The sequence below is a fragment of the Schistocerca cancellata genome, chromosome 6 (assembly GCF_023864275.1).
Source record: "Schistocerca cancellata isolate TAMUIC-IGC-003103 chromosome 6, iqSchCanc2.1, whole genome shotgun sequence".
NCBI classification, from domain to species: Eukaryota; Metazoa; Arthropoda; class Insecta; order Orthoptera; family Acrididae; genus Schistocerca; species Schistocerca cancellata.
The window spans coordinates 482164444-482174559 of NC_064631.1; the positions used below are offsets into that span (position 1 = coordinate 482164444).

Sequence of the window (10116 nt, forward strand, 5' to 3'; positions counted from 1 at the left end):
TCTCCACAAAATCAATCATCATACTATCCTGTAAAATATAACATTTCTCCAAGTGATCAAATCAGCTCAAGTCTGACATTAGCGAGAGTGCTGACGTTTTCGTTAACAACACGCATTCGAGAATAACTAGCAATAACTACAGGTATTCCAAGAATGACTGGACATCAAATAGTAATGAGGCTCTCTGTAGTATTCAACAGGAACAAAAACATGATGACTTTTGCTCTTAGAAAAGGTAAAAAATGGGGTCACAGTTTTATGAACTCGGTTGGTTATTAATAAATATTTGTAAGAGCTTGATAAGATCTGTTATTCTTGTAAATTTATCATATCCTGCTTTATATAGGACAACAGATAAACATCGGAGATAACTTCTAGTAAAACCTCCGTGATTCGAGTATATTCTTGTTTACAATAAAGTAGTTCGGTGTTCACGAGTATCAATAATGCGTCTTGCGTCTACCTATGCCTGCACAATGCATTTTGAAAATTTTTTTTCATTCACTCCATTTAGTGGCAAACTAAGGTTGCCTGTTTTGTTGCACTAAAATGTTTTATATTTTTCATGTACTGTCCTCAGAACCAAGTCCGAGGACCTTCTCTTTTTTTAAACGCTGTTCGAACACTCAAAAGGAGAAAAAGTAACATTTCTTGACAGTTTTCTGTGAAAGGTTTTCCAATAACAGACTGAAAGAAAATATGGAGTTTAGTGGACACTTCAGGTTAATTTATAACACACCAAATCGAACTTCTTTGAACATATCTGAAGTTATTTATTCACCAAAAGGCATGAGTCACACAGTTATTAAATACATAGACATCACGAACATTTTATCAAATTTCTATAAATCGGGAACGGTCTTCAACCAGTCATTAAACTATATTTGACTCCTCAATGGTCATTCAATTCATTCATAGTAATACTGATAATTATAGATGACCAAAGAAAAACCGAACTAGGCTGAACTCACTCTCTAACTAGTTTCATTCTCACAGAACTTACAATCACACATCTAGGACAATAATTTAAGCACCACCATCGAATAGTGGTTCAAACAGAGTACTGAAGACAACATTGATTATTAACATACCATAACTATACATTAAAATGCTAATAAAGCAGAGATCTTTATAATGAGTTACAGAAAGCAATAGGCATCTGCATTCCATTAGTAATGGACTGCATTCCATTTAAAGCTATAAGATACACATCTGTCAGCAGGGTCGGCTTATCTCTTGAATGGTGGCAGGTATGAGCCAGATGGGCCACCACCACCAGCTCCTCCACCAAATCCTCCAGCGCCGGCACCGCCAAACCCTCCTGCACCTCCAGCTCCTCCGTATCCACCACGTCCTCTTCCTCCGCCGAAACCTCCAGCTCCACCTCCTAGACCTCCAGCTCCACCTCCTAGACCTCCAGCTCCTCCACCGAACCCTCCAGCGCCACCTGCACCGTATCTTCCAGCACCGCCGTAGCCTCCAGCGCCGCCCGCACCTCCACCTCTGCCTCCTCCAAGTCTGCCAGCTCCACCAAAACCTCCAGCTCCTCCTCCGAGACCACCAGCTCCAGCGCCGTAGCCTCCAGCTCCACCAAGACCGCCAGCTCCACCACCAAATCCTCCAGCTCCACCACCAAATCCTCTGCCTCCTCCGAGACCACCGGCTCCACCTCCGTATCCTCCAGCTCCGCCCCCTATACCACCAGCTCCGCCACCAAAGCCTCCAGCTCCTCCGAGACCACCAGCTCCACCACCATATCCTCCAGCTCCGCCACCATATCCTCCGGCTCCACCACCATATCCTCCGGCTCCTCCGAGACCGCCAGCTCCTCCACCGTATCCACCGGCACCACCGGCACCGGCACCGTACCTCCCAGCGCCACCACCGAATCCACCGGCTCCGCCGCCAGATGGATACCTAGGCTCTCCCTGGTACTGAACGTCTGCGTTGAAACCGGTGGCATCACTGGCTGCGTAACGTACGAGCTGATTGCGGCCGTCGGGAAGTTGGACTTGGTACTGGCCCTGTACACTTCCACTTCCATCACCAGCTTCCTGCCGTCCGAAGCTCGTTCCGGTGTAAGCGTCGTTCACGGAGTACTGGAAGTTGTACGGTGTTGGCTGTGAACAGACGTATCAGGTGGTGTGATCTAAGGCTTCTCTGATGTATTACATATCTGAGTGTACAACGAGATGAAATGGCGGAATGATTCAACAACAGAGAACGTCGAATCAAAACACCTTTCAGCTGTCTTAATTTCCAATTGTCATTTTGTTGAGCGACCAGTTTCGGCGATATATTACCCCTTCTTCAGGTCCCCTGACCGACGCATAGGAAGATTCCCACCTTTGGTCCAGTAAAAATAGGGGCCATCATTCAATGACTGGTATCCATTGACCTCTAATTGACACAGCGATCCCTTCCATCATCGCTTGGTGACTATTGAACAGGCGGCTGAAAGGTGTTCAGATTCGACACTCCATACTGAACAGCCAAGATCGCGCAACTATCTATGTAAAGAGACTTGACTGAACAATTTTCCGCCACTCTGTCATGAGTATATGAAGTGAAGTGACTACCGCAAACGTTATGATCTCTTTGGTATATCAGATCGCCTGATAGCGACAGCATATTGTGTTATCTAAATAATGTGCGGGTTCTATGATTTCATCTGACTGAACACTCTAAAGCCACTCAGATTAATAGGTAACATTTCTGCTGTACTCTAATTACCCAGGTTAATATTGAATGATGAAGTAAGCATTAAATGGGATCATGATGATTTATCGAACAGTTCAGTTTTTTCTGGCCTCAACAGGCTACTGAGTGATTCATTAGTGCTCTGTGAGTCCAGACCCATTACCACTAAATAAATTTCAGGGTACTTCTTGAGGCTTAGATCCATTTGCCTACTTCCGTCTGTTCAAAACTTGTAAAACGCATATTTTTTTACTTCCCCATTTACTTACGCACAAACAGTGCATTTCGGTACATGAGTGTTATCAAGCGGTTCAAAATACTCGTAAAAATTCGATTTACACTTCAATGCTCAGATTTTTGAAGCCCTAGGTAATGGTCACGCTCCAAAATGGCTGACATTGCACAAGTAACAGGTGAAATAAAGGAACATCCAGTTTCAAAATTTTTAAACAGCCGAAAGTGACAAAATAATTTTACCCTTCAAACAGCTTACTACGGCTGTGGAATCATGCAAAAGAAGGGAATGAAATTGTAGGATAAATTAAACGTTCGCTTCAGCTCTTAACAGTAATGCGAATGTACGGCTAATCTGACGACACTTTATTCGTTTTATGAAGAGCAAACGACTTTTTGGTTTCTGGACAGCCTTGGCTTTTGACCATTGAAAAATTACCCCCGCTCCCTCCTACAGCTTAATTACAGTGAGCATTCGAACATGTGTGCCCTCTTTGTTCATGGTCCAAAACACAAAATATCTGCTGTTTATTGACGCAAACGATGAATACCTGCTTCTCTGACTGAGAAGTTCTCACATTTTTTATAGGACATATCTGTATGTGCAATTGGAAAAAGACCAGATGAACTAAATTTCAGGAAGTTTGGCGAACTTATGCTTGTCTCATTGTGTGTAACGGACTAGACCACCATCACATTGTCAACGAAGTTCACCGGTATACGTAGTACGATGTAAACTACTACTCAAGTGTGAGGTATAGAAAGGAAGCAGAACTGATGTTCGCGTCAGTTTAATGTACTGTCCTTCTTCAGATTAAAAAACACAGCGTTGCTGTTGTCCATCCACGTCGAACCAAAATTACTTTCTATAAAGTACCCGTAATTATTCGACGTAACGATTCTAGTCAGATGAAATAAACTGCAGTAACTGTAATACATCCAACATCTGAACAACTGGGTAGGACTTCACCCCTTTTGAAGAATGAATTCGATGTAAAACAATTACAAATTATCATGACGACGTGTTACTGAAACTGATATCTTGGCAGTCAAGTGAACGCAGCGGGTACCAAAGATCACTTTATGAATTCGGAGACGATTTCTGTACGAATTAAGCTGCAACAAAGAGGTGACAGAACGTCAATGAAATTTTCATGTCACCAGATGTTTCCAGATCACATGATCTGAAACGTGGTAACTGCAGCTCAGACATCAACTCATATATTCAAAGACTTGGGAAATATGCTCCCTCCTGAAGTGGAAGAGCGTAAGTCCCACATGTTGATGATCGTACTGTGCGTTGAATGCTACTGATGAATTACCCTTGTTAACGGCGGAAGACATCTACAAGTTGAAAAGGGCGATGTAATCTGAAAGGTCCTTAAATGACCAGATTACTTGCTTCGATAAAATATAGAAAAGTGGACTTATTACTCTCCAAGTGGACCTCCGTGCTACTCGGTAATTAACTGTAGCATTACTTCGTCTAGTATCAGGAGACTTGCAAGAGATCTGTTTCTCCGACTCGACTTTCAACCATCTTCCACATAAACAGAGGTTTTGTTTCCTCGTAGGAAAATGTTGGGTTGCACACTACGTTTCTCGAGCGTTGTATTTACGCATGAGCATTCGCTAGAGTTACGTCAGTCCAACGTTTCAAAGACGCGTCTGCGACTGAAGTAACGTCTACGAGCCTCGTTAGTAAAGTCCTTTCCTGGAAAGCTTTGCGGGAAGAGCAGTCACGACGTCACTTTAAGAACTTTCCACTTGCGTGATGCGGGTTTACGGTGATAGCAAATATATGTCGCAGTCCTAGACCTTGCTCTTTCAGTTCCAACACATAGGTACAGGTTTAGAATACGCTTGTCAACGCATGTGCTGACTCTTAGTTCATATATGGAGAAGCTATGGTTCTGATACCTGGGACTCTGGTAACAGCCTTACACCCTGTAGAGCCCCCCACATGTATGATCACTTTCTCTTTCTATGCGTTTTTCTTAAAAACACAGTAAACATGAGGTCTAGAGGCTGGGATATCGGCTTTTCGCAATGACAGTAAAACATTATTATTAAGTGGTAAATTATGACACGCCCATGACGGAGGACTGTGAAAAAAGAAAAATTAACTTACAGCCTCGGCCCTTTATCACACTGCCAAAAATTTCAGTACATATTTTGTTAGTAGGTTTATTTACATGTTAATGCTAGTCGTGTGTCAGTTAATTAAACTGTGTCCCTTAAAGGCACTGAACGAGTTACGACTGAGATGCAATAAATTTCGTGTCATCTAAGTCATTCGCTCCGTTGTCAATATTCGAATCTCAAAGTTCAGAATGAAGGAAAAACTATGTATCGTGAACATTACAGAGAGGTGTCAACTAAGGTATTTAAAAAAAAGTAAGATTCTGGTTAATAGTGTAGATTACGCTTAAAAGGGGCGAAAGTGCATAGCTGTTTTATTAACGAAATGCCCGTTAGTCTTGTAACATAATGCTACGTTAATCTATTCTGATAATCACTGAAAAGTACATGGTACCGAATTCTACTTTCAGTTTAGCGTGTCGTTAATAATACTCCCTTTCACATGTATCGATCAAGTACGGAAAAATCTGAGTGCAGTAGCACTATTGTTACTGTTATTAAATTCTGTGATACATTTCGCTGTGCTCTTTCCGGCCTGTTCCTGCTATAAACAATGAAGAAGGAGTGCCTGATCCATCTCGGCTGCTATCTGTGACTTCTTGACGAAAAGAAGGAAGATCAAGCTTTAATTGGCGCGTCGATGTAGACGTCCTTCGAGACTGAGCACAAGCTTGGACTCAGGGGATGTTGGGGAAAAGAAATCGGGCGTCTCTCTTTCAAAAGAGCTGTGCCGACATTTGCCTTATGCAACTTAGGGAAACTAAAGAAAATTTAAATTTCTATTAGTAGGCAATGATTTGAACTGCCATCCTCCACACCTAAGACTTCTACTCGGAGATTAAACTCATTATTCACAGTGAGGCTAGTGGCTCTGTTTGAAACGCAAAACAGTGTTACAGCCGGCGTTCCAGCTGCCTTCGAGCTGACTTGTTTTGACTTCTCCCTGCAGCCACTTCTCCAGAAAAAATTACGCTCGAGAATTACAAGATTGTCGTTTCTTTCTACGTTTGTTAACACGTTGCTGAAGCTCTGCGGTCCACGCTGATGTCATTTCACGACGAGAACTTACTTGTCCCAAGTCTCCACCGCCGGCTCCACCTCCGTAACCGCCGCCTCCGTAGCCGCCGCCTCCGTAGCCGCCAGCTCCGCCACCACCGTAGCCGCCGAGAGCACCGCCCCCAGGAGCGCCGCCCCCGAAGGCGCCGCCGCCCCCAGGGCCCCCAAAGCCGCCGGCGCCGGGTCCTCCGAAGCCTCCTGCTCCACCACCGGGCGCGCCGTACTGGTAGCCGCCGCCGCCGCCGCCGCCCCCGGCGCCACCTCCGCCCAGCAATCCTCGTGGACGCGCTCATGGGCCAGCGCCGACAGCAGGCAGAACACTCCCAACAGCTGAAACAACGACGCGGGCGCCCTTCAGAGTGAAGCTCGCTTCGTGATATGTCACTCTTGCACGGAATACTCCTGGGGCGATCTGGATAGATCCGATGCCACTGCCACTATTATGTGTTTGATTTTCAACGAGCACCAACGTCAGGAAGATGCCAGTTGATGACCTTACAGAGAATATTCCACGCCTCTTGCAACTTATTTAGAATTCGTATATAAATTTTCATATCCGATCGTAGAATCAAATATCTCCCTCCAGTCGCTTTCCACCTACATCCAAATGTCGATACCTACTTATCGTAGCAACACATGTAGAAAATGCAAACATTTTTCAGCTGTTCTGCTGGTATTCGCGATATTTACTTCGCAACTGTTAAAGTATGAGGTCTTTTTTCTTCCAACCTTCGATCGGTCGTGAAATTAAAACCACGGTGAAAATCAGGTGAAGCTTTAAGCAGATGGTTTGCACAGTAGGTGTAGCACGCCTGTCTGTCAAATCACGTGGCACTTTTCAGTTCTGAGCGCACAGCGAGCACATAAAGATGCCTAGAAAACAGTGTCTGCCGCCAACTGTGAAGCACTGCTGGGGAATTCCACCTGATTTCCTGTAGCCTCATAACGTAACTGTCATCTGTTTTCTTCTTCGTGACAATTCCCGACCGCACACTGCAGGGGCAACAAAGACGCTCCTGCAGGGTTTCCGATGGGAAGTGTTTGATCACACTCCATACAGCACACACTTAACTCCTCCTAATTTTCATCTCTTCGGACACTTGAGCCGAACCGTTGGCAACGAGGACAGCATTATGGCATAAACAACGAGCTGCGGACCAGCATAGGACACTGGCGAAAATCACATGCTGCCTTCTATTGTTAGGGTATTAGAAAGTTGGTACCACGCTATGGCAGATGCCTAAGTCCTAGCAGCCACTATATAGAGAAGTAGCTGGAAGGTGTAGTTAAAAGTTAAAAATAAAAATTTTTGATTTTTATTGTGGTTTCCATTTCGCGACCGATTGGTGGTAGACCAGTGTAGGACACTGGCGAAAATCACAGGCAACTTCCCTCTATTGTTAAGGTATTAGAAAGTTGGTACCACGCTATGGAAGATGCCTAAGTCGTAGCGGCCACTACGTAGAGAAGTAGCTGGAAGGTGTAGTTAAAAGTTAAAAATAAAATATTTTTGATTTTCGTTGTGGTTTCCATTTCGCGATCGATTGGTGGTTGAAAAAAATAGCACTTTTATTTGCTCTTAATCGAAATCTGTCTATCTTGAGATCGTCCTTTGTTCTGACGATCGTCACGATAGCAATAGGGTCCCCTACGCCGTGGGGGGAGGGAGAGGGGGAGGCAACGATGGAGCGGATTCTTTATGTGTAGCCGAGTTCTATACCCTATGATGGAGGGGGACGTATGGATAAGTGCTGACATCACGGACAGCCATCATCACATTTTGCTACTTTATTCGGTTTGCTGCTTCCGTTTTCACTACTTCATTGCTTTGGTTCCCCGGCGTTAAAAATTGGATCAAATTTCAAGTTGATAGGATGCTAACAACAATATGCATTCATGGCATAACTGTCCTCAGCGACAGTTAGGAAGATCTACAGGATCTGTTGAACAAAATGAACAGTGCACTGAGCACAGAATACTGTTTGATAAGAGGCCAAAGAGACAAAAACATTGAGAATCGATAGAAATAAGATTGGCTACGAACTTAGCATCAAAATTGGGAACCTTGTAGAAAACGAAGTGACGTAGTTCTGCTACGTTCGAAGCAAAATAATTCTTGACCGTCTTCGAGAAGCGGGACTCATCACTGAAGACAATTTTATTCCAGTCAACGACATTTCAGTCTGAAGACGAGTCTGGAGACGCCCCGGACAGTGATGAGATACCAACCTGACTCTCGCCCGCCGTACGGCCCGACAACCAGAAATGGTGGTCTGGAATGTCATTTCTTTCCATAGAAGGATCCCTTTGATTGTCATCAGTGACACCCTTACAGCGAAGCGGTACCTCGACGATATTCTACGGCCCGTTCTGTTATTCTTCATGCCAAGCCTTCCTGTACTCTTCCTCAGGAAGACGATGCTCGCCTGCACACGGCGAGAATTTCTACTATCTTTGTGCTTTCCAAATACTACCTTGGCTAGCAAGATCACCAGATCTCTCCACAACCGCGAACTTTTGCAGCATTATGGGCATAGCCCTCCAACCAGCTCGGGATTTTGACGATCTAACGCGCCAATTGGACAGAATTTGGCGTCATGTCTCTCAAGGGGACATCCAACAACTCTGGTAAGCAATACCAAGCTGGATAACTGCTTGCATTAGGGTCAGAGGGGAACCAACGCGTTCCTGGCTTAATGAATTTGTGAAGCTCTCCCTCTTGCTTCAATCATCAATTTTTTTCTGAAATTCCAATCATTTGGTTGTCAGCACATGTATATCATATCTACCGATTTCCGTCGAAATCGGATAATTCCTTCGTGGTGTGTCTTTTTTTAGCATAATTATTTCTGGAAGACCATGATAACAGTACAGGCAAGGAAACTCCAAAGGTAGTACATTCCCTCTCATTTCACAGAACGATGTTTTTGGTGGAAATTTAGAGGCTGGTATAGTGTGGTACTTACTCTCAGGCAAAACAAAGTATTTTGCTGGTGCTAATTTTAGCATTTCAAGTGAAAAGTTAAAATATGTTAGCTCTGAAACTTGGAACCTATTTTTTACTGCATTTTGGAATCCGCCACGTTTAATGTGTTGCGTAGAAGTCATGTTCGAAATGAAATTATTATTTCTCTCGGATTTAGCCAAAAATCTTTTATATTTATCGCTATTAGGATAGAAGAAGAAATATACAGAATTACGGACGTATATCATAAACGTCCGTTTGTTGTAGGTCCCTTGAGCCCGCTCTAAGCTTAGACATTATGACATCTTTGGCACAAAAGAGCCTTCAGTCAAAAAATCAACACGAGTTTAAGTAACACTTCTCCGGTAAAACAGAGATCTCATTTTTTTATGTACGCTATTTTTCAAATGTAGACGTAAGTAATCAGCTACATTCCATTTTTTAATCTTACGAAAGGAGTTTAACATTCCACTTCAGTGTTTTATTATAGTCGAAATGCTATTGCACGGAATGTATTCACAAATGTACGATTGTTTGGGAGAATTTTTTATTCTTAGCACCAAGCATGGAACACCGTACTACGAATGCCCAACAGAGGCACCATTAACGTTCGACGTACGCTAAGAAGGTAATAGCACTATTCTCAATAAACATATGCGATTTATTTTACTATAGCGTCAGCAGCAAACATATTATTCGTGTCTAATGTTGTTGTCTGCAGGAATTTTTCATCACTGGATAATAAACAGCTGACGCAGTATTTTCGCCTGTTGTATTCAACATCAGCTTTCTTTAACTGTGGATTAATGCGGCGTAGCACCCACAAGCAAGAGAAAGACCCAAAGGTATCCGATCACAGAATTAGAACCTGTTACGTCGTTCAAAGAAGTGGAGGTAAGACGAAAAAACGATATGAAATGGACCAAAAAACACGAAATCAGCAGCAGAGCGAACAGTGCGAGGCATCTGTAAGGGAAACCACTTGCAAGAGTCCAGCGAGACATAGTCTAGAAATTTTA

The 10116-nt window shown here is 43.6% G+C and overlaps 1 protein-coding gene across 1 annotated transcript; it reads right to left on the reverse strand.

Moving 5' to 3' along the window:
• Positions 1 to 749: 749 nt before the first annotated feature.
• LOC126088397 (uncharacterized) lies at positions 750 to 9141 on the reverse strand. Its single transcript, XM_049906536.1, has 3 exons — positions 9099 to 9141; positions 6146 to 6408; positions 750 to 2120 (listed from the first exon to the last, which is right to left on the reverse strand). The coding sequence occupies exons 1-3, from the start codon at positions 9139 to 9141 to the stop codon at positions 1230 to 1232; spliced, it is 1197 nt and encodes a 398-aa protein (XP_049762493.1). The 3' UTR covers positions 750 to 1229.
• Between the last annotated feature and the right edge of the window lie 975 nt (positions 9142 to 10116).

Excerpts from the sequence above, each read along its gene's own strand:
- LOC126088397 (XM_049906536.1), bottom strand. The coding sequence starts at position 9,141 with ATGCTAAAATTAGCACCAGCAAAATACTTTGTTTTGCCTGAGA. Across the intron at positions 6,409-9,098 it reads ATACTTTGTTTTGCCTGAGA|GATTGCTGGGCGGAGGTGGC; the intron begins GTAAGTACCACA and ends CGCGTCCACGAG. Across the intron at positions 2,121-6,145 it reads GCGGTGGAGACTTGGGACAA|CCAACACCGTACAACTTCCA; the intron begins GTAAGTTCTCGT and ends GTCTGTTCACAG.